Here is a 24,022-nt window from a genome sequence, read left to right on the forward strand (position 1 = left end):
CCTCGCTGTGGAATCGGTGCACAGGGCGTGGAGACAGCCAGTGCAGGGAGCGCCGAGGGTGGAAGGCCCATCTGGGGAATGAGGTCGTTAAAGGCTGAAGGCGGTGTGAGAGCTGGTGCTCTAGAAGGCAGCCGTCAGGTGTAGCCCTCTTCCCCATACAAGCCAGTGAGTAGGACACAGAGAGGAGTCAGAGAAGCTTCCAGCCCTGTCCCCTTCCCTTCCCACTCCCCCCCGATCCTGCCCTCCTCACACTTGGACTGAGCACTGTCATTTGAGGGCAGGTCTCCCGGAGGGGATGGAAGAGATTCCAAGGCTAGCCCCTCAGGTGACCTCAGAGATGCTTGTGTGGGCCGAGGAACAACTGTGTGCAAGGTCAGCTGAGGTGCTTCTCATTTATTCCTGGATATGATGGAGCATCTTCGTTACAATCTCTGCGTCCCATTAACTTGGTAGGGTTTTTATTTCATGCGCTAAGGTAAAGTGTGAGCTGGAGATTGGTAAAGCCCAAGGCACTGACCGGTATGACGCAGAAATGCTCAGGCTTCCCAGGCTGGCTCCCCTCCCCCCATTGTTTCTCTTCTCCACTTCTAAGATGAGAAGGAATCTTGCTCAGAATTGGGCAGTTTAATTCAAAGAAGGTACTGGCAAGTGACACCTCAGTCCCGGGGAGAGGGCTGAGGGGGAAGCAGAGGGAAATCACCACGTTCAGGTATCGTTAGAGCCTTTCTGTTTGAAATGGATTTGCCTTCTCTCTGTCCTGCGTGTCTGATGGCGTCCCAATGATATTCTTTGTCAATCCCTGTTTCTGGAGTAGGGTTCCCCGCTTCCAGGGGCTGTTCCTGCCTTAACCCCTCAGCAGCATGTCCCCCCACTTGAAGGAACCCCCTGTGAAGCTGACTTCTTTCCTGTGCTGGCCACTCCTGGACGGGGTGAGAGGGGTCAGGAGCCAGAGCTTCCCTAGACCTGTGTGGGCATTCTCCGGAGGTGGGGGAGGGAGGGGTCTCCCTCCAGCCCTTTTCCTGCCACCCACTTGTGTTTCCCCTCCTTTCCTTCAAGTTCCCAGTGGTTTGAAAGTCAATTTATGTCCATCTTGAGTGATCTGAGCTGAAGGGGGAGGAAGCTGCATGCAGGATGGTGTACGTAATTCGCAGGGCCTGGTGGAAAATGAACACGGGGCCCCCTTGTTCAGATGCTATTCAGAATTTTAAGACGATGAAAGCAGAGCGTAACACCAAACCCGGGACACTTCTGAGTTCAGGGCCTCGTGTGACCACACAGGCCACACACCCGTCCAGCCAGGCCTGGCTGCGGGACCCTGTGGACTCCACAGACCAGCTCTTCTGTCTCCCTTTAGACACGCCTTTGGTTTCCCTTCCGCCTCGCTGAGTCCCTTGAACACTTCACTTTTAACAGAGCTGTTCCCGCCTGCCGGGGGTTTACTGTTTCCTATAGTAGAGGTGCTATCAGCGGCTCATCGCCCCTCTTCATTCCTTGTGTTGAGTTTACTCTTGGGCTTCGAGCATGAACTGTATTTTTATCAGCTGGTGGTGGGGCACATAAAATCGTTAAAATACTCAGGAGCCATTGCATAGTTCGTAGTCCCCCCAAAATCCACGTCCATCCAGACCAGCCAGCTCCCTCCTCCACCTCACCAATTCCGGGCCAGCCGTAGTGGTTAAACCAGGCAGAAAACATCTCTGAAACAGAGGGATACGTCAGGGCAGAGCCAATGCAGGAAAAGGGCTTGCCAGCTGTGTGTGATTTGGGGGCACAGAGGCAGTTCTGTTTCTCTACCTCAAGGGCCTCAGAGGGGCCTGGAGGATCTTGGACCAAGTGGTCCTTGAGGATTTAGAGTGTCCTCTCTGGTACCAGTGCATACAGACGGGACATGATGGGACATGATGGGCCCAATGATGCCAGGCCTCCCTGCACCCCAATGATAGCACACCACACATGGTTCAAAGGGTGTCTGCTGGTCAACTATACAGTTCAGAAACTCAATCTGACGTCTCCTTGAGGGTGGATAAGGCTCCAGATATCCGGTCACGCCATCAAACCCCATAAGAGAGGGGCTTGTAGCATGAAATGACAGCTGTGATAGAATACAGTTTAACTCTCCAGTGGGAGTCGGGCCTGGCACAGGAATTGGACTGGTCATCTGCAAAGGTCACTTCTTCCTGATGAGCAGGTTCTCTCAGGAGACCGCAGCAGGTCGGAGGCTGCCTAGAAGGCAGTACGTATCATTTGAACAAAAAGAACTGGATGTTAAAGTATATGTTTGTCAAACTTAGGTGGCCCTTCTCCATTCTTAGACATTCCTGAAATAAGAACAGGTGTCAGTCACCTCGATCGGGAGCCTCTGTCCCCTGGCGAGTGCCAGAACATACTGCCAGGTTCTTCCTCTCTTTGTCCCCATCTCCCTGCAAAGTGCCACCTGCTTGGTGTCCTCTTCATAGCATCGCCCTTCTTCATTTCAAAGGAATTTCAGAGCATGTCTGAATTTACAGATTATGTAATGGGGCCCTGTGTATTTATAAACTAGCTCCAGATCCCACTGTGGGATAGGCCATCTCCAGATGGTGTCCTGTGGACTTTGCTTCTTACTCATGTTGTGCTGTATTCTTGGAAATCTGGCCCTGGGTAGGGGTTGCTGGGGTCTGAGAGTTGGGAGAGGAACAGAAGGCCATTTGCTCATCACCGTGCAATTCACAGCCCTCAGAGAGGAGTGGATGGCTGGCTACATGGTGATGCTGGAGAACGAGCCCAGACAACTAAACCCGAGCCGTATTGCGGTAACAGGGAAGGGTTATTCCATTTATGTGACTGACATGGCTGGAAAAAAGAGGCAGACCTGGCTCCAGCCATATTCCAAGAGTTGACTCCATCTCCTTTACCCCAAAACTTGCCAAAAAAAAAAAAGGGAGAGTCTTTAAGTAACAGATTCTAATTTCCTGGGATTCTCAGCACTAAAAATTCTTCCTAACATAAATCCCTCCCGCTGTGGCCACATGAACTGGTTCTCTCTGGCCCTGGCTCAGTGGAAACAGCTGTCCACAGCAAACAGAAACATTCGTTTACTGCGGGATTAGGCATTAACAATAGGATGGAAAATTCGAGGAGGAAAGGTTTCTGGGGTTTTTTTTCCTTATAAAAAAATTACTGCCCTTCTGGGTTCTTTTGCTATTGGCTCGACTTCTGGACTCCTTGCTTCTTGGAGCCAGCTGGAGTTTCTCCAGAGACCTGTGCCTGTAGACTTAAGCCATGTTTCAGAAATATGCTTCCCAGATTCTGCGTAAGCACGCAGGGGTTGATTTGGATGCTATCCTCGTAGCAGCCACACTCCATAATAGCAAAGAACCAGCTGCTGTCTTTGGGAAACCTGTCCAGGAAAAGCAGTCATCCAGAATTTCCGGGACAAATTCTCCTTTGAGATGGGTGAAGCCGGGAGCTGCCTATGTTATGAATCACCAGGTCATCTGCAGCCTGGCCCAAAGCAGAGGGCTGAAGGCTGAGACAAGAACAGATAGAAAAGGATGAGGTCTCCCTGAAAAGGGTCCCCACCGCCTCCGCCAAATTGGCTCCATCTCCCCCTCCAGCTCTTGGATGCTCCATCAGGGGAGAAACCCAGTGGGGACTTGTAGGGGCCCAGTGCTTGGGATCAGGGTTTTCAGGCTGGCATTGAGGGGGTTAAGGCAGTGACCAGATAGCAGCCTTTTGGCAGCAAAGCCCTCCTCAGCAGAAGGAAGGATATAGCTGTATGAACTGCCTGCTTAACAATGCCCCGCATGTCCCCAGGGGCCTGCCTGCAAATAGATTTCATCTTGCTTTCTCTTGTACTTTTCAAAGCTTCCTGTTTTCTCACGGTCCTTTTGGACAGTTTACAGTCTCTCTCTCCCTCCCTCCCTCTCTCTCCCTTTGAGGAAAGGAACACCCTTCTTATTAAAAGAGAGAGAGAGAGAGAGAGAGAAGGATGTGAGGGAAGGGCAGTTGAGCGGAGGCCATTCTCCGAAGCTGCAGGCTGCAGCTCTTTGACCTTTCCTCCCAGAATAGGGAAACACAGGCTTCCTGGTGCATCGCAGTCTCAGTAGCGTGCCTCTTTTTGGCTCTGTGGGCCTCTGGCCCCAGCCCAGTGGTTGCCCACGGCCATCACTCTGCCTCTGTGCACAGCGACTTCTCTGGGACTCTGGCTGTCAGCGCTGTCTCTGGGACTCACAGGAAGTTGCCTGGACCCGGGAGGGAAGGGGCGTCAGGAGGCCAGAATTAGGAGCTTCTATGAAGATAAGGGGACAGGACCTCTGCCAGCTGTTTAAAGGGCTGACGGAGGATCAGAGAGCCAGATTATAGACTCCCCAAAGCCTGCAATCTAGGGTGAATCTTCTCTTTCCATCCACATTCCCAGGGCTGCCTCAGCCACACCTGCTTACGTTTCTCTTTATGCCTCAAGTAACCTGGCAGGTATTTACTCAATACCTTAATATTGAGGTCCTTCCTTAATATTCCTTCCACATAATTTGGTTTAAAAAGACAGTACCCTTATCCACAAAGAACTTACCATTTCTAGAATGTAAAATGTACATGATGATAGTAACAAGAGCTAATATTTATTGAGCTCTTACTATTTGCCAATCCCTTTACCTGAATCAAAAACTTTCATAGGAGGGGCTTCCCTGGTGGCTCAGTGGTTAAGAATCCGCCTGCCAATGCAGGGGACACGGGTTCTATCTCTGGTCCAGGAAGATCCCACATGCCGCGGAGCAACTAAGCCCATGCGCCACAACTACTGAGCCTGCGCTCTAGAGCCCACGAGCCACAACTACTGAAGCCTGCGTGCCTAGAGCCCATGCTCCACGACAAGAGAAGCCACTGCAGTGAGAAGCCCGCGCACCGCAACGAAGAGTAGCCCCCTCTCACTGAAACTAGAGAAAGCCCGTGTGCAGCAACAAAGACCCAATGCAGCCAAAAATAAATAAATAAATAAATAAATAAATAAATTTATCTAAAAAAAAAAAGCCTTCATGCTTTAACTAAGATTATCATCAACATTTTACAGAAGAGAAAATGGAGCAAGTTCTGTATCCCTCTGGGGTTTCACCACCGCCTCTCTGTTTGCCATCTCAAAGCCTAATGATCCATGCAACCCATTTTTAAAGGACAGTTCAAAACATTTGTTCCAATTTTCTATTACATTTTGAGGTCAATCTCTCTCTCTCTATTTATTTATTTATTTTTGGCTGCATTGGGTCTTTGTTGCTGTGTGTGGGCTTTCTTTAGTTGCAGTGAGCAGGGGCTACTCTTCGTTGTGGTACGCGGGCTTCTCATTGTGGTGGCTTCTCTTGTTGCGGAGCGCAGGCTCTAGGCGCAGGGGCTTCAGTAGTTGTGGCGCACGGGCTCAGTAGTTGTGGCTCGTGGGCTCAGTAGTTGTGGCTCACGGGCTCTAGAGCACAGTCTCAGTAGTTGTGGCACATGGGCTTAGTTGCTCCGCGGCATGTGGGATCTTCCCGGACCAGGGGTCAATCCCATGTCCCCTGCATTGGCAGGCATATTCTTAACCACTGTGCCACCAGGGAAGTAAGCAACAGACTTCCACCTCTCTCTTTAAAAGTAGGTATAAAAGTGGGTATCGGTGGGGCTTCCCTGGTGGTGCAGTGGTTGAGAGTCCGCCTGCCGATGCATGGGACACGGGTTCGTGCCCCGGTCCGGGAAGATCCCACATGCCGCGGAGCGGCTGTGCCCGTGAGCCGTGGCCGCTGAGCCTGTGCGTCCGGAGCCTGTGCTCCGCAAAGGGAGAGACCGCAGCTGTGAGAGGCCCGCGTACCGCACAAAGAAAAAAAAAAAAAAAAAGAAAAGTGGGTATTGGTGGAAAAACTGATATTTAATGTCAGAAGCACACTAATACTGCTCATTAGAGCAACTGAGAGTTCAAAAGGGCTGGACTGGTTGAGATGACCACCTGCAAGATGAAATCTGACTCCTTATCACTCCAGCAGCTTCCTGTACCAATACCCACCCTGCCTTTAATCTCCACAGACCTTGGCAGCAGGTGATTCAGCAAGCCTTGACTTGGGCAAGCTCTTAGCCTCATGTCTCATGATTAACGGGGGCCTTGTAGATGACTGCTTTTCCCAGGAGAAGAAACTAGAGTTTTGATGCTCCCTCCCAACTTTTCTTCCTTCCCGTCTACTCCTCTCCTCTACTACAAGGATTCTGCTTAGAGCTCACACTCTAACCCCACCTGAGGGTGCCGTCTTTATTTGCCTCAGTCCTCCTTCTGTGGCCTCTCTTCACTGATGGTGACTGAGAGACCTCTCCAAATTTCACAGACACAAAATATATCCATACGTTTGTGTATAGTTATGTGAGGACAATCCTCTGAGAAGGATGAAGGGGCCAGGTGTTCTGGATAAGGGCCGAAGGGCTTTGTGGAGGGGTCAGAGGCTGAGAGGAAGAAGCTAAGGGTACCAACCGCTGAGATGTGAGTGGTGTCCAAGTACTTCAGGTCCTGAGTTAATTGTTTCTATCCTTCTGCCACTGAGGATTTTGGTTTTCAAACTAATGTGTATAGCTTTAAAGGGGGCACAAGAGAGAGTTGGTGACGGCTGCTTTGTGGAAGTTTTGCGTAAGGAAGTGGTATTTTTTCTGACTTGGTTGTTTATTTCCTAACCATATACTTAGATATCCATTAAGTGTAACTATGCGTGTAGCCCTGTGCTTGCCACTGGGGTTGGCCTCAGGGAAGAGGAAGGTAGTTCTTATGTTTCTGAATACTACCTGGGACACCTTTTAGTGCCCTAAACATCTTTCAGAGTTGACACATTATTGCTTAGCCCTGGGAAAGCTCTCCATTGGCTACCAGCAGGCAATCATAAACCATGAAGGGTAACTCCGGTATATACACATTAAATTTTATCAACAGCAACAAAATTAGTCTTCTTTACCAATCACACATCAGATAATATAGCTGACCAGCCATGTTCCACAGTGGATCTTCTTCCCTGAGGCTGTAGGCCTTGACTTCAGGAGACAGTATCACTTACTAAAATGATAACACGTCCTAATGTCCCCATATACCACTAAAATGTCCCAAGACGTTCAGTACTGAATGAATTGATCCAGAAAAGCATTAGAGTAGAAGACACACACTCAGCTATAATGATCATAAAAGGTTGCATTTCTGAGGCTGAGGAAGCATCTGGAAAATACCCAGCAGTAGCCCTCTTTATGTGTGCACATGTGTCTTGGGTGGAGGTAGGGTGACGGGGGAAGGGAGCTGCGACCTCAGGCGGGTGAATCACAGGATCTGCTCTAACCCCAAAGTTACAGCAGTCGCAGCAGCCACAAGCAGTGGATCATTATCCCAACAGTCATAGTTGCTGTGCCTGTGGTTTAAGGTTGAGTGAAGCGTCTGAAAGTATTTAACGAGGAGACCTTATTCTCGTGTCAAAACCGAAACAAAAGGCGCTCCACACATTCCTCAAGGCTAGGCTAAAATTTCATCTCCTTTATACAACCCAGTCAGACCAATCCAGCGTCTAATACCTCAGCAGCCACAGATGATAACTAAAAGTGGGATATCACCCTCCATGGAAGTCACTGAAGGAAAAAGGCGCCCATTTCTTCCTTCACTTCTCTCCGTCTGGCCTGTAGGACCATGAGGCCCATCCAGGCTTGGACTAGTGCAGTGGCCTAATTGACCAGCCAACCTCTATCTCCCCTCCACCTACATGTCTTGTGCTTAACTACCCATGGCTCTTGCTGTTTTCAGATCTTCTGCTGTGACGTGCCTCACCCCTTCACTCACTCAACAGAGACTTACTAAGGAACTATCATGTGTCGAGCCTGGTGCTAGGCAGGGATTATAACCAAAAGGCAGGCAGAGCCGTCAGAGACGCTGCAGTCTAATGAAGGACTGTTCAGCTCAGCAAGTCCAGCAGCAGCATTGCTCCAAATCATCAGAACTGTCCCATGAACCAAATGAGATATATCTTTCCTAGAATGACCCATGACTGGAAATACCTAATGTAGAAGCTCTAGATACACATTTTTTTTTTCTTAGCCAGGATGGAGAACTGGAATAACTAAGCTAATAAAGAGAACCCTACCAGAACTCTCACACACGGGCAAAACTGAGCCACAGGCTGATATATCTTTATAAATTGTCTCGGTTGAGAATAAAGAGAAAGCAAGTATCCATACTTTCCCCTAAATTAGACCCACTCTCTCAGCTTTTCCCCTCTTGGGTCACCTTTTCCAAATGAATGTGGTGAGGGGTGCTCTGAATACTGAGTGTGGGGTACCAGTATGCTGAGTTCATTCTCGCTAGTAAGGAAGTAAAAAGGGAAAAAGTACGTAAAACCCCCAAATAGGAATCATTTAAAAATACAGAACCAGCCGTTTATTATCCATGCATGGATTATCTGTGACAAATCTGTAATCCCAGGATGGCTTCCTCTTACTGCCCCGCATTCTTTTAGGCTAATCTCCCAAGGTCACAGTTGTTAGGTGTACCCATTCTTCCAAGGCCAGCTCAGCTCTCACCTCCATAGCCACCTGAAGAAAACACTGTCTTCATTAATAAAAGTTCAACCCAGAACCTCCACAATGGCCCCGAAAACATCTCTGGGTGAGAAAGGAAGACTGGTGTCAGCTTTGGAGGATGCCGTACCCCGCATCCTCTCTCTGGGCACCTCTTGCTTCATCTCACTACCCTCATGACATGGGCCTCTGAGGGTGGGAAGGGAAAAGGGAAGGAGAATGTTCCTCCCTTAATGCTCTGGTCCCAGCACAGACACAGAACCCTTCTTTGCATTCCTCACAGCACAGTCAAGGAAGGGCTGGAGCTTCCAAACCCTGCTCTGCTGAAGCTTGGGGACAAGAAAAGCAAGGAAAGCACCCCAGAACAACTGCTTCTGTCTTATACCATCTGCATCTGCACACATTGCCTTTGAAAAGGCAGTTCTTTTCTTCCCAAAGGAGCTGGAGAAGTGCTGTGGTCCATGATGTATTTGCAATTTGATGGAAATAGAAATTTTAAAAAAGTGAATAAAGTATGTTTGCTTTTTGTATACCTAGGATGATATTTTTAGTACTTCAGATCTCTACCCAGAGAAAAGACACACTCCTTCCTTTTAACTCTGAAATCCATCCCCAAAGTTAGCAAATTTAAAAATTAGAAAAGCATTGCCTGATATAGTCTAACAGAAGAGTTATATTGGGGGTACACAGTATGATGTGGTGATTGATGGTGTGGCCTCTGGTGTCCGAGGACCTGAGTTTATTATCCCAGCTCCAGCTGTGAGCCTTGGCCAGTCTTTACTCTTAATCCCTCAGTTTGTCCATCTGTAAAATAGGGATGAGAACAGCACCCATCTCATAGGACTGATGTGGGTTAAATGAGATAGTCCATGGCAGACTTGGGACAGCGCCTTCCGTATTGTAAACACTCCATAAATATTAAACAAGTCATCGTATCCTTATCATTCAAGTGAAGCACACTTTGAGCAATTGTTTCAGAGCAGCTTTTCTCCTTTCCAAAAGGTTGCGTTCAAAAGAAGCTTTAATAGCTTTGCAATTTTTACCTTGAGTTTAAAAATCCCAATACAACAGGAGCAAAATCTCATGAATCCATCCCTACCTGTTCTACCTCTGAGCCTGGGCTCAATCCAGCCCCTCCTTGACTTCCATGGGGACAGTTTCTTTGGAAGCAACTTAAAAATGCCAAGATCCAAACAAAGTAGCAACACATCCATCCTCACACAGGCCCTGGGTGTGGTCACCTGGGCAGGGTCCCTGCCTTTGAGTAACCTGTGTTCTCTTCATCACTGTCTTCACAGCTGTGTGGGAAGGAATTCAACCGGATGCACAACCTAATGGGCCACATGCACCTGCACTCTGACAGCAAACCCTTCAAGTGCCTCTACTGCCCCAGCAAGTTCACCCTGAAGGGGAACCTGACACGCCACATGAAAGTGAAGCATGGGGTCATGGAGCGGGGCCTCCATTCTCAAGGTAATCACCCTTCCAGGCCAGTGAGGAACAAATGGGAGCTGAACTTGTCTTTAGGGAGCTTTGCTTTGGGGGGTTATTCTTACCGTCATAAAAGGGAGCATAATTCTCAAGACCACAGCAGAGTAGCAGGAGCAGGTTGGCAGTGTTGCCATAACACACGTAAAGCTGGTATCTGAAGGTAGTAAGTAAAAGTGAATTTTAGGGGGTAGATTAGAATATCATAATGATGCCAGTCGGTTCCACTATTCGTGCTTTGTTCCAGACCCTGCAGCAGGTGCTTGGTCTCTGTGAATCTTTATAGTAACTCCAGGCTGGAGGAACTTCTGTTATGAGGCTTTGAAATATTAACTTGCTCAACTGAAAAGTAGCAGACCGAGAATATGAACACAGACCTTTCTGACTCTAAAGCCTTATTGTATCCTCTTTATCGCACTGCTGTTAAGGGACAGGTCTGCAAGTTCTGCTGTCAGCAGAAGTGTGTCTGTAGCAGGCTAGGTCTCGTCTATCTGTTCACAACCAGAAACTCAGTTTTCGTGCTTGGTAGGGCTGATTGGCCCATAGGCAGAGCAGTGAGTCTCCCTAGCTGAGCCCTAACTGAACTGATGAAAGTTCCTGCCTCCTTCATCTTCTCCGTCCCTTCCTTAGCAGTGAAGAGTTTATATTCCACGTGTACTGGGTTCAGTAGGTTGTCCTTCAATAAATGGGCAGTAACTGCTCTCTGTCCAATGCAGTATGCTATATGCCATGGCAGATACGAGGGGAATGAGACCATCTTCATTCGCCCTCTGGGAGGTCTGTGTGTGGGGAGAGAAGACACACATATATGTAACTTACAATATCATGTTAACTGGCTGACATGTTCTGATTCACATATGATCCCAGCACAGGGTGATGCACTTAGATTTTATTGCTCATCCCCTATATTCCACAAAGTAGACTGTGTTATTCTCATTTTATGTAAATGGAGACTAAGGCCAAGAGGTGTTACATAAACTGCTCAAGGTCAAACAGCAAGTCTGAAGGCAGAACTGAGATTCTAACTCAAGAATTTCTGGCTCAAGCCAGTGCTTACTGCACTGGGTAAAAACACGGGGGGGTTTGTTCATGTTTGCTGCTTCTCCCACCCCTTTACAAAAGAGGTGGTCAACTAGGCACCCGTATTCATGAATAGGATGCACGCGTGCACACCCAGCATGAAACAAAATGATGGTAGCTTTCAGATTTCTCAAACACCCACTGAGTTTATGGTGACTCCTGGTTGAGAGGAAACTGTGATCATCATAAAACAAGGCCTGGAGTTTGTACAAAAGCCCTGAAAAAATTCTGGTTAAAAAACAAAAACACTTTATTTCCCTGAGAATGTTCTTTTTCTGAATCATTCTTTGCATCTCTAGTTGCCTGAGCTACTTCCCAAGCTAGGCCTGGATTTTTCCAGAATAGGTGAAGTATGCTCAGTCACCAGGGCTAGAGACATAGAAGGTGATGAGGAGACAGTCCTCCATCTGAAAGCCTGACTTGGTCACCAGGACTTAACCCCATATGGATACTCATATCCTAACAGGCAACTAAAGACTATCATTCTTCTGGAAAAATCAAGAGCATCACCATATATCAGAGAGTTGCTTTGAAAGTTTTTAACAGACTTTCAACAATTTTAATGTTTTCAACTACAAAAGGTGTTAGCATTTCTTCACTCTAGGTTTTGAAATGGCTCAAAAATCAAAACCCAAACTAACACACCATTGTAAAGCAATTATACTCCAATAAAGATGTAAAAAAAAAAAAGAAAAATCAAGACCCAGATTAAAAAGATCCTCCCTGTGCCCCTGACAAGATTAAAGCTACAGACAGCTTCATCGCCTGACCACACCATAAAGCAGGCAGCATTGGACCTCTGCTTCCTTTGTGCGTCCCCACCCCAGAAGCCTGCTTCCCCCCGTGCAGCAGGGTCTGGCCGCACCCCAGCCCCCTCCCTCCTATCCCTCTCTTCAGTCTTCCCCGCCTGGTCCTCAGGGCCTGGCTGCTGGCTTACCACGGGCAGGTACCTCCAAGATCAAATCAGGTGGAGCCCTACCACATGCCTGTTGGCTGCTGAAAAGTCCATCCCTACAAGGGCCTTCAAACTGAAACTAAAAATGAGACCCTCTTACATCACTGTGCCCAACAGCAAGGACCCTTGTGGTGGGACACAAGGGCTTTTGAGCTCCTCAGAGGACCTTCCTGCACCCTCCCTACCGACTCTGTCTATGCTTAGGGGGCCCAGTTATGGGGTGGCCCCCTTGGTCCCAAATGGAATATCTGGGGGTTTTTTCAAGTTGAAAATATCTTTATTATTGTTTTATTTTTTTTCTTATGGTAAAATATGTGCTCACTGTTAAAATAAAAAGAAATATATTCGAAGTGAAAAGGAAAATGTAAAAATCACCTCACAGTTAATCATTTTTGAGATTTTGGCATATGTCCTTCCAGATATTTTTTGATATATAAAATAGAATCTACACTATTAATATATATGCTAAGTAATATATATGATAAATATATATTTGTTTTACTTAAAGTATATAGAGAATACCTTTTATGATCAGTAATAGGTCTCTACATCTTCTACACATAGAAGTACCTTCTACACACATAATACCTTCATTGTATGGAGGTACTATTATTTATTTAAACAAACCTCTATCGTTAAATTGATAATTACTTTCACAGTCTCACTATTAAAAGCATGGTGATGAGCATCCTTACATATACATTTTGTGCATCTGCCAGACTATTTTCATAGTTTCAATTCTCAGTAGTGTAACTGCTAAGTCAAAGGTGTGCTTATTTTTAAAGCTTTTCTTGCACGTTGCCAAATTCCCCTGAAAGGAGTCATACCGATGTAGACTCCATCTGTAACAAGGCCCATCTCTCTACAGCCTTCCTGGGGATTTCTCTATTTTTCAAATGCAAAAAGCAAGCTACACTAACCGGCCCTGGGTTCCGCCCAGCGACCTGAACGTTTCCAGGGGCCTGAACGTGCCTTTGCTCCGGCAGGTTTTGGAAGGGGGAGAGTTGCCGGGGCACAGACGGCGGGGGGCCTGAGGAGCCTGGAGCAGGAGGAACCCTTCGACCTGTCCCAGAGGCGCCGGGCCAAGCCGGCCTTCCAGCCGGACGCGGAGAGCGCCAGGGGCAGCTCCTGCCACGAGGAGGACGACGACGACAACTGCTGCGAGGCGGAGCGGGACAGCCCGGGCCTCGGTCCCCGCAGCCCGCTGCTCTGCGCGCCCCAGGACCTGTCCAACAAGGCCGAGCCGGGCCCCAGGGCGGAGGCGCAGGCGGGGGAGGACGCGCCGCAAGGGGACCTCCAGCCGAAGAGGCGGGCCAGCCCTGGCCCCGAGGGCGGCCGGGAGAGAGAGTTTGCCCGCAGAGACGAGTGTCCCGGCCTCCTTCGGGCCCTGCAAAGCGCTCGGCGGGGCCCCTCCTTTTCTGATTACTTGTACTTCAAGCACAGAGATGAGAGTTTAAAAGAATTACTGGAGAGGAAAATGGAAAACCAAGCAGTGCTTTTAGGGATCTAAGTGGACGGTTTAAAAATTATACTTGGAAAATGAGCACTAGGCTGTGCAAGTACAGCTTTCCGCATGAGCTCTCATTTGCTGGAGACCGGAGAAGGGCGCGAATCTTTACAAATGGCTCAGACTAAATGAGCAGGGACGTCCTCACTCGTGTAAATGCTTCTCAGGTCATTCATTGGGCCCTTGATTTTTAACACACATGCAAGGTCTTCTTCAGTGTTATTTCGTAGATCTCCAGTGTAATAAACTGTACATATTCTTCTAGACAACTAACTGTAAGCTGATGCTGAGGTGCTTTTAGAAATTATATTTTCCATTGATTAATATGGTAAATTTCTTTCTAGTTGCAAAAATATGGTGCTTGACATGTTACCTTATTAATGACTCTTTAGTTGAATGTGTAAAAGGTATAATATTTTTCCAGATAGATGAAAATATTAGTAGTTGTATATATTTTAAAATTTGCTTTATTAAATAATCAAAAAACGCCAGAAATGACACAGGAGGGTGAGTTATTGAAGAGGACGTTCTCAGGTAGTTGCTGCAGATATAAGATAACATTTCAAGAGAATAAGAATAGTTTTGACTAAGGAAAAGCCAGCAATACTTAGATTCCTGCCTGGGTCTGCCTCGTTTGGCTTCTGCTGCCTTCATCAGATGTGGCATCTGGAGCATATTTTCAGATAGCCCGACAGTGCTCAGCGTCTGCAGGCTAACCCCATGTCCTGAGCAGAGCTCCCTCCTGGAGACCTTGCTCGAGGCTTCATGCCCCATAAAGCAGCTGCAGGAAGAGTTGTCACCCCACGAGCAGTGGATTTCTCCTCAGTGCTGGAGCTGGGGGGAGGAATTCTTCCTGAAATTTAAGCTCTAACTTATTTAGAGTATTAGAATAACCATAGGCTAATCACTAGTAAAGGAGTTTCTGGGCTGTATTCTCAATGCTACCTGAACATTAGAATCATCTCAGGGAGCCTTTTAAAAAATACCAGTGCTGGGGCCTGACCCCCTGAGGTCCTGATTTAATTGGTCTAGAGTGGAGCTCTAGCACTGGTTATTTTCCAAGTTGCCCCAGATGACTCTTACGTGCAGCCAGGGTTGAGAAAGATTGACTAGGCTAAAAGAGTGGCTCCCAAGACCCCCTCCCAGGGACTCCATAAATATTTCAGCTTCTGGCTTTAGACTCATTAAGATAGAAAGCAGGAGACCTTGAAATCATACTGCTAACTTAGGCCTTCTTACCTGTTCTGTAAGAGCCTCACGAGAGGAAACACACACACACACACACACACACACACACACTGTATAAACACACACTGTTTGTACTAGAAATGATGCCTGTGTTGCTTATGGTCACTTAATGTTTAAAAATACATAGCCAGCCTATAGTGACTAATTATTTCTTCCTAGATGTGTGAATCGTGAGTCCAGTGAGTGGTAGTGACTGTAAAGGGTGGGTTGAGCCCCGCCTGTAGGCTTCCCTTAGGCACCGGCATCTGACAAATAAAGCAGTGCTGGCAGGATGTCACATATGTGTGACTGACCATAAGCAGTGACCCTCTGGTACTGTGTCTGTGTTTATGTAAAAACTGTCCCTTGGTAGTTTCAACTCGTATTTGTAGAGCTAGGTACTGTTTTTTATTTGCTTCTTCTCCCCCCAAAGTTACCAGTACATTTCTTTAGACGACCTGGCCCATCTCTGCCTGTGGGATGCTGGCTTTTTCTCTTGGCCCAGGTGCTTCCCCGTCAGCCTCATCTAGTTCTCATCAGTCACACGTGTGCTTTGTCAATCCCTGATGCATTCCTCCCGCTGCCTTGCTTAAGCCTCCTTCGTCCAGCCTCACCACCACTACAACGTGCCAAAGCTGCTTGGGTTGGCTACTGCCATCTATGCCCCAAGGTCAGAGCACCTGCAAAGGGGATGGTGAAGAGAAGAGTGTGGTTTTCTGCGGTTACCAGCACAACTCTGGGCCAAGAATCCATCCAGATCTTCACAGGGGCAATTTGCCTTCCATCCATTATTAGTAATACAGCTCATCTGTGCCTCTGATGACATAACTCAGAGGCTGGCAGAGTGTTCTGTGAGGCCTCCTCCTAGGGTCCTGTTACATATTCATTCTTTCAGCAGCAAGGTGTTGAGGACCTGCTACAAAGGCTGCAGATTTCCAGTTTGCTCTGGGTGTGTGGAGCTGGAATAGGAACTAGAAAATCTAGAAGAGCAAGCTGTAGACTTTTCCACCCAGAACGAATCATGTGAGAGTGTTTGAGGAACAAGTTAATGTTGAGATGGAACGAGTATGGTCTCGAATGCTGGTCTCCACATCGTGTGCTGAGAAGCAAGCGGTCCCTCTTAGGCCCTTCTAGAGCTGCCAGGGGAGGGAAAATTCTCAACCCATATCCCCACTTCACTCAGAGTGGCTCAGATTCCATCTGTTTCATGTGTTAGCCTTCCAAGTAAAATTTCATTTGGAGGAAGAGAAAAGGGTCTAGGAAAAGTCATAAAAAATTGTTATGGAATGTATTCTAAAGCCTGTTTTTCATTCTTGACTCTGGATATGAGAGACTTAATTAGATATAACCCACTGGTTCCTATGCACTGACCTTCTGAGAACCAAGGCTTAAACCTTGGTTTTGTATGTGACCAACATCCTGGTTGGCCTGGGACATCCCGGACTTATACCTGTTGTCCCCAGGTAGTTACTAAGAGTGTCACCTTAACTCTCAAAAGTGTTCCAGTTTGGGTGATAAATTATATGGGCACCCTATGCATTAAGTGCAGAGCTAAGGGAAGCGTTGGCCAACCTTGCCTAGAGCTAATTAACCAGAATGCAAGTCTGAAAGAGAAGCCATGAGGCCATCGTCAAGAGAATTAAGGGAGGAAACCATCCAAGGTCATCAGCAATCCCAGGACCAGGATAGCATGAAATCCATCACATTGTGACACTCTGAAAATAGGTCACTACCAAATGCTTTCCAGGCTTTCGACCACTGTCTTTGAACCAACCAACTGACCCAGCCAACTGGCATATTTTTCTTTTATCCTTCTTATTCCGGCCTATGATTACCCCCTCTTGTTGCCTTTCAACTCATTCTCTCTTTTTAAAAATTTGACTACCGACCGGCCATGAGACTGAGGCTGACTTTCCATGACCCCAGAAGGGTAACTGGTATATTTGTATATGAGTAGTTACATGAGACAGCCCAATGTGCATACTGTATTTATTAAGCCCTGAGGGCATTTAATAAAATATTAACATCGTGTTTTGAATTATGATCTTTGTCTGCTTTGCTGGAACAAAATGTAACAGAGCTAACATTTTAAATCCTTCACATATTTGGACAACATTACACCAAATGTTGATTTTGTACAGAATTCTGGCTTGCTATTTAAAAATAAAACTCAAAGTGTGTAGCAACCCAAGTTGTGAATATTGCTTTCTGCTTCAGTGAAAAAGCAGTTTACCTGAAAATAGCATGTAACCTATATTTTGTTAATTTAAGCAAATAAAGACGTGCTGAAAAAACTGAGTTAATTATTTGTGAATACCTGAAATTTTGCAAGGAAGCTGCCACTGTCAATGTCTTACTCCTGCCCTCAGATGATCTGCCAGAGCAGTTCCTACTAGTGGGTGTCTTGGCCCCAGGGAGACACGGGTGATGTCTCCCTCCCTCAAGGCTTCAAAAAGGATTAATAAACTTCAGCTCAGCAGCAGGCAGGTGACATCTTCCTCATCCTCTTCTCTCCTATTCAGAAAAATTCGTTCTGGAAGGGTGTCATGGAGAAGTGGGAGGTTAGAGGCAGGATTGCTTTATTCTGCGTCAAGTTCTTTGTACAATATATGTTCTTGTGGGCAAGAGCACAGATTCTGGTGCCAGGTTCCTGGATTCAAAGCCCAGCTCTCTCACTTGCAGTCTTTGGGACCTGAGACGAGTTTGTGAGCATCTCTCTGCGCCTCAGTCTCCTCATCTGTAAAATGGGGCCCGGAACAGCACGTTCTCACCAGATTGTTTTGTGGGTTAAATGAGTTAATATATGAAGACACTCCTGTGCCTGGCTCACAGTGTATGCCTTGTAAGACTTAGCCATTATTATTACCATCAGTGAATTGGCCAGAAAACTGAACACTCAGCTCTCTCTCTCTAACACAGCACTCACAAAGCTGTGTCAGCATGGGAAGCTGTCCATTTCTCAGGAAGCTTCCCTTTTAAACATTATATGCTGTTATTTGCCAAGCACTGTGCCAGGTGACTTATACACTCGATCTCATTTAAGCCTCGTGCAACCCTGAGATGCAAAGGTTATTATCTCCATTTTACTGATGAGGAAATGGAGGGTCAGGAGAGTGAAATGACTTGCTCCAAATTACTTAGTTAGCAAGTTCCTCCTTTGCCCTCCAAGCATATAGCCTGTAGCAGGTTGGGTTCTCTGGAAGTAGATGCTGAGACAGATTTGGGTGTAAGATGTCTATTAGGGATGAGTACCAGTGAAAAGAAGGGGGAGGAAAGAAGATTGAGCAAAGAGAATCCAGACTGTAATGCATGCCTGACCGAGCCTCACCGAACGTGGTGGGCAGCTCCGGGGCAAGGTCTGCCCATCAGAGCTGTGCCACACTGGGCAGAGACGTCCAGGCCTTTGCGCACCTGCCTTGCTCAGTCACCAGATATGAGCTGCCCAGGAAGAGCGTGACCTCAGGAAGGTGTGACCCTGCAGCAGGGACAGACCCTGAGGGGGTCAGGGAGCTGCTGGCTGGAGGCCTCTGCTGACTGCATTCCCCACAGCTCAGCACAAGGCCGTCTTTGAAGAGAGACTGGGTCACTCATCTCTGCGTCTGCTGCAGCCCACCTCTTGCATCACTCCAATCCACTTCTTCGCATCCACTCACAGAATATCTCCTCCAGGATTCCAGTGGGCCTCTCTCCCTGGGGGAAAACTAAGAAAAGGGAGAGTAGTGGATAAACTTCAGCCCCATCGCTGCAATTAGTCTAGGAGACACACTGATGTTCATTTTCTCCTTCCTCCATTACCTGTCTAGATCCCTCTCTGCCAGGCTCAGTGGCTTTCCAGGTGGCTTGACCCAGACCCTCATCTCCAAAGGGTCTGAGCCTTGGTCATCATGTTGCCCTGGACTGAATGGCTTTGTCCTCCCCAACCCCCCTGCCCCTTAAGCCTTAACCCCTAGTGAGATGGTATTTGGAGGTAAGACTCTTGGAAGATAATTAGGTTTAGATAAATTCATGAGGATGGGACCCCCATGATGGGATCAGTGCTAAGATCAGAGTCTTCTCTCTCTACATTGTAAGGACACAGCAAGAAGGTGGCTATCTGCAAACTAGGAGGAGCATCCTCACCAGACACAGGAGCTGCTGGCACCTGATCTTGGACTTCCCAACCTCCAGAACTGTGAGTAATCAACGTTTGTTGTGTAAGCCACTCAGTCTGTGCCCAAACAGACTAAGACAGATGTCCTTCTCAGAATGGAGTTGCTGTACCTGTTCATTTACAGTCACAGGTGGGGAAGGAGGTGCCAAAAGAACCCTAAGCAGGTTCCGCATGCATTCTTCCCTGACCCCTTGTGTAACAACAGCTTTACTCTCTCCTGATGATCAGGTGGTTTACCTCTGCCAAGATGGTGACTCCTTTCCTCATCTGCTGGTCCCTGGAAACAAGGAATAAAAAGTGCCCCGGCAACAGACATGGCTTATCATTCAATGGTTCTCTTGCTATGCCCCAGGTGGAAGTGTACCCTCTTTGAGGGGGAGAATTGCTAACCCTGCAGAGCTCAGTGTCACAGGGACGAGAAATACCAACTCTCCCAGCTTGTCACTATGAGTGAAGGGAGGTAGGGCCAATCCTACTTCCACCCTTCATCCCTGGACCCAGGCATTCTTCCTGTTGAGGACATAGGACCATATAAAAGTCTTTGATTCAGTGCATGCACTGGAGGATGACACCCCATCCTTGTGGAGTATTTCCTCCAAGAAGAGCTCTAAGGAGCTCTAGGGAGCTAACCACTTCTGGGTGTGGTGTATGTGTTATGACCAATAGATCCTGTGGTCATAGGGCCGTCTCTCACCTCATTTACTGTAATGTGAATTCTATGGTTTGATGTGATAGTATATAGGATTCTGTGCCAATAGAACAAACACTCCATAACCCTACCCTTTGCATAGTAGTGCTGGCTGAGGTCCTACCAGCAGAAAGGGCAAACCTACATCTGAAGTACTATGCATCTATTCCTGAGGCAAAGAATGACTGGCTCTTCAAGTCAAAAGGGACTCAATATAGTCAACTTCTCACCAAGTGACTAATTGGTCTTCTTGAGCAATGGTGCCATATTGCAAGCTCAGCATCAGTCTTCATTGCTGGTATGTTGGATATTCAGCAATAGATCAGCCTTGGTAAATGCAATTCATGCTGTTGTGCTCATGTGTAGCCTCCATCTCTGCCACTGTGGCCACTTCATTCATATGCTCTTTGTTACAGCACTGGAGTGGCTGTTGACAGAGGGCTGAAGTCAACTGGCAAGGTCACTTGTCTGCCTCACTATTTAATGTTCATCCATGGTGGATGCTATCTGATGGGTGTTAGCATGTGATACAAAGATTTTCATACTTTGTGTTCACTCCCATATCCACACACCTCTACTCTAGATAGACAATAATAGTGAATATCTACTTTAATTAGAGTGGTCAGGGAGTGACGTTTAATTTGAGACCTGAAGGATGGAAAGACCCAGCCATGGAGAAAACAAAGGGAAGAGCATTTCAGGCAGAGCAGACAGCATCTGCAAAGGTCTGTGATTTAAGGGGACAGGGCCAAGGAAAGAAGGACAGTGTGGAGAACACAGCAGGTGAGGGAGGGTGATGCAAGGTGAGGCTGACACGGAAAGCCACTGAGCATGGGGGTGAAATAATGAGATTTACATTTTCCAAAGCTCATTCTGACTATCGTGTGAAGGGTGGGTTGGAAGGAAGCCAGGATGATGCTGGGAGACCATTAAGAGGCAGGGTTTTTTTGCCCATGTCAAAGAGCTTTATTCCTATGTTTTCTTCTAGAAGTTTCATGGTTTCAGGTCTTACATTTAATTCTGTTTTTTCTTAACATCTTTATTGGGGTATAATTGCTTTACAATGGTGTGTTCGTTTCTGCTTTATAACAAAGTGAATCAGCTATACATATATCCCCATATCCCCTCCCTCTTTTTTTTTTTAAATCTTTATTGGAGTATAATTGCTTTACAATGGTGTGTTAGTTTCTGCTTTATAACAAAGTGAATCAGTTATACATATGCATATGTTCCCATATCTCTTCCCTCTTGCGTCTCCCTCCCTCCCAACCTCCCTATCCCACCCCTCTAGGTGGTCACAAACCACCTAGCTGATCTCCCTGTGCTATGCAGCTGCTTCCCACTAGCTATCTGTTTTACATTTGGTAGTGTATATATGTCCATGCCACTCTCTCACTTCGTCCCAGCTTACCCTTCCCCCTCCCCGTGTCCTCGAGTCCATTCTCTACGTCTGTGTAAGAGGAGAAGATAATACTGGCCTGGATTTAAAAGGTAGCAAAGAGGAAGTTAGAAATGGATGGTTCCAAATCTGTTTTGGAGGTCCCATCGACTTGTTCTGCTTAAAGCAAATTTTAATTTTAATAACAAGATAAACACATATTTTTCTAAGTACAAAATAGAATGCCACTTGATATAAAGTCCATCTCCTCACAAAATGACAGAAAGGATGAATTAGATTTTTATAGCTGTCATAAAACCCATGCTCTTTACTCTATTGCAAGAGCATGTTTGCCAAGTAATATACGTAAAAGTAAGTCCACCTGGTTTCTCTCAATTTTGTTCTGGGTTATGATTGGCGAAAAAGAAAATAGTTGAGACTGAAAAAGACAGTGAACCTTATTACACGGATCCTGGGAAGAAATGGCAGCAGTGAAGAGAAAGGGACACAGAGTTAGAACTCAGTGAACCAAGGGAAGGAGGCTAGAACTCCAACACTGTAAGGTGAGGCTCAAAGAGTCCTTTTCATCTCCCCAGGCCCTGGGGACATCTCTGATCCAGCCAGTAAAATAATACATGTTCATGATAATGGACTTGCACAGTCAAAGAACAGTTCATCCTCTCTACTGTATTTACTAGCTAAATGTAGTCCAAATCCATTTTCATTTTAAACTATTCAATTCTCAAAGGGTGACAGTCCAGTTACCTGGAAAACTTTATCCAGTGCACACATTATTTTGCAACACTGCAGAATAAACGAGATGTTGTCATATTTTGCGTCCCAAAGTGAATTGGTCCACGGCACCAGAGACAGTACCTTAAGAAGAAATAAAAAACAAAAATGTGTGGCAGGAGTCTGTCCCCACCCTTAAGGAACACACAGTTCTTACAGGCCTATGGAGGGTGGCAGGAACACGGTTTTTCAAATCTCCTTATCCAAATCTCCAAAGCCTTAAAGGTAAACACTGTCCTCCTTGTAAAAACCCAGGTGCGAACGCAGCCTGGTTCCCTGAAGCACCATGGCATTTCATTTTTGCACAGCAGCCCTGAGCCAAGAGTAACTTTCAGTCCCATTAGGAACTTGCTCTGCAAGCAGAGTAAGAGGAGCTCATCTGAGAGCTGGGGAGTGACCCTTACAGGGTCTCTGGGGACCCAGTATCAGTGGCGCTCACTGTTTCCTCTTCCCTGGATGCAACAATATATTAAGAGAGAAAAAAAAGGAGGTTGGCTCTTTTCATGATTTTCCTTTTTAATTTTTGTTGAAAATGGAACTGTGTTCTCTTGATCCTTCAAACAAATGAGGGGAAGTGGAAGCCCAAAAGTTTCTCTTAGGTTCCCCGGAGAGGGTGTCTGTGTTTGTAGTGTGATGTGGGAAAAGTCCTTGTGTATCTGCTGCATTGTCACGTCGTACCAGAGTGATTTGCAGTAGGAAGTGTGGGATGAATACCATTTCAATGTAAGAGAAAGTGATGGAGCCACAGTCTTTGAATCAAAGATCTCAATTTGCCCTTCATCTCCAAGACGTACTTCCCCTGACCTCCGCCCCCCCCCATCTTTATTAGATGATGAAAGAAACACAAGAACACTCTCTGAACTTGACCCAAACAATAAGTCCAGCCAGAAACCCTTGCTATTCAGCATGCACGTGGGCAGGGAGGGGGAAAGGAGGAGGGTGCTTGGAAGGACATGCCGGAGATCACAGAGGCAATGTGAAGGGGGGCTATTAGTTTCTGGCATCGTACCTGAAGAATCATTTTAAATTGATGTTTGACATATGCATTGCAAGTCTCTTCACTGGGCAGGTCTTAATAAACAAATGGCCTTTGGAAGGAAAATGGAGAGATACATTAAGAGAAATCTAAAGGGGTTACTTCGTTCGTTTTAGCAATGCATCACATTGAGCATGCTGGCAAATAATTTTATTTCTTCTTCGAGAAAGTAGTAATAATGAAACTGGTCTCCAACCTGCGTGAGATGAGGGAATAGATGAGGTGAAATCTATCAATCATTCTGGACTTGCAGACATGATGGCTGTGTCATTTGCCACTGTTGAAGGGTCGTTTCCCTTCCAACCTGTAGCAAGTCTAGCGAAGAAAACACCTTCACTTTGAGTGGCAGTTTCTCCAAGTCAGAATATTATTTAATATCCTCAGCTGTGGTTTTGCAAGACTGCGTAGACAGAACATGGAGTCAGCTACCTCTTCTCACTCTTTAAAAACCAACTAAAAATAAAAGAAGTGCAAGATCACTACTTTCTTTTTTTTCATTCCTTTAGGAAATAGCTGTTGCCAAAGTGAAGAGGTAGATACTATTTCGTCTTGTTATATAAGGGGGAATATGGTTTGCAGAGGAATTGTTTTTTTAAATAAAGTTGGAGTTTCAAGGGATATCAGTGTTCATCTATGCCATCTCTCCAGTTTCAAAATGGTTCTATTCCATTCTAGAAATTTGACATATGTAATTTGAAATCCTTAATAAAATTGCATTTAATTTAAAAAAAAATAAAAGAAGTATGAAATCCTCAGCAATAGCCACATCTTTACAGGAGGAGAAAGCACAAGTCAAAACAAGGTTATCCAGAGCCTTAGAAACAGATAATGACAATGTCACTCTCCCAGGGGACATTCGATAAACATTCATCAAGTATGATGATGCATCTCTGTGAAGCAAGCACTGCAGACAGGGTCTAATCCCTTCAGAAGTCACTCTGAGTGCCTATCTGAAGAACACAGGTGATTTTGTGGATTTCAAAGGGCTTGTCTTTCCAAAAGCTGTGTGCGTCCAAGATGCTAATCCTCTTACCTTCCTGCAGGGACACTTCACTTTTGATCTCAGATTTATCTAATCAGATGCTTCTCCTTATTCCGACTGTTAGCTCTCTGAGCCAAGGGCTTGGCTACCACCTCCAGCAGGGTTTTAGACAGGCTTGAGATTGGATGTGGCCATTATCTCTGCTTC

General features: G+C 46.5%; 1 protein-coding gene across 3 annotated transcripts in view; it reads left to right on the forward strand.

Moving 5' to 3' along the window:
- ZNF366 (zinc finger protein 366) overlaps positions 1-13,658 on the forward strand; it is a 63,702-nt gene extending 50,044 nt beyond the window's left edge. For all 3 annotated transcript variants that reach the window (XM_082623348.1, XM_082623349.1, XM_082623347.1), the window contains 2 exons: positions 9,831-10,005; positions 13,042-13,658. In XM_082623348.1, the coding sequence (XP_082479474.1) occupies positions 9,831-10,005; positions 13,042-13,565 (699 nt within the window). In that variant the 3' untranslated portion in view covers positions 13,566-13,658. The remainder of the gene's footprint in view (positions 1-9,830; positions 10,006-13,041) is intronic.
- The last annotated feature ends 10,364 nt before the right edge of the window (positions 13,659-24,022 follow it).

The sequence above is a fragment of the Mesoplodon mirus genome (assembly GCF_964341445.2).
Source record: "Mesoplodon mirus genome assembly, chromosome: 5".
Classification (NCBI taxonomy): domain Eukaryota; kingdom Metazoa; phylum Chordata; class Mammalia; order Artiodactyla; family Ziphiidae; genus Mesoplodon; species Mesoplodon mirus.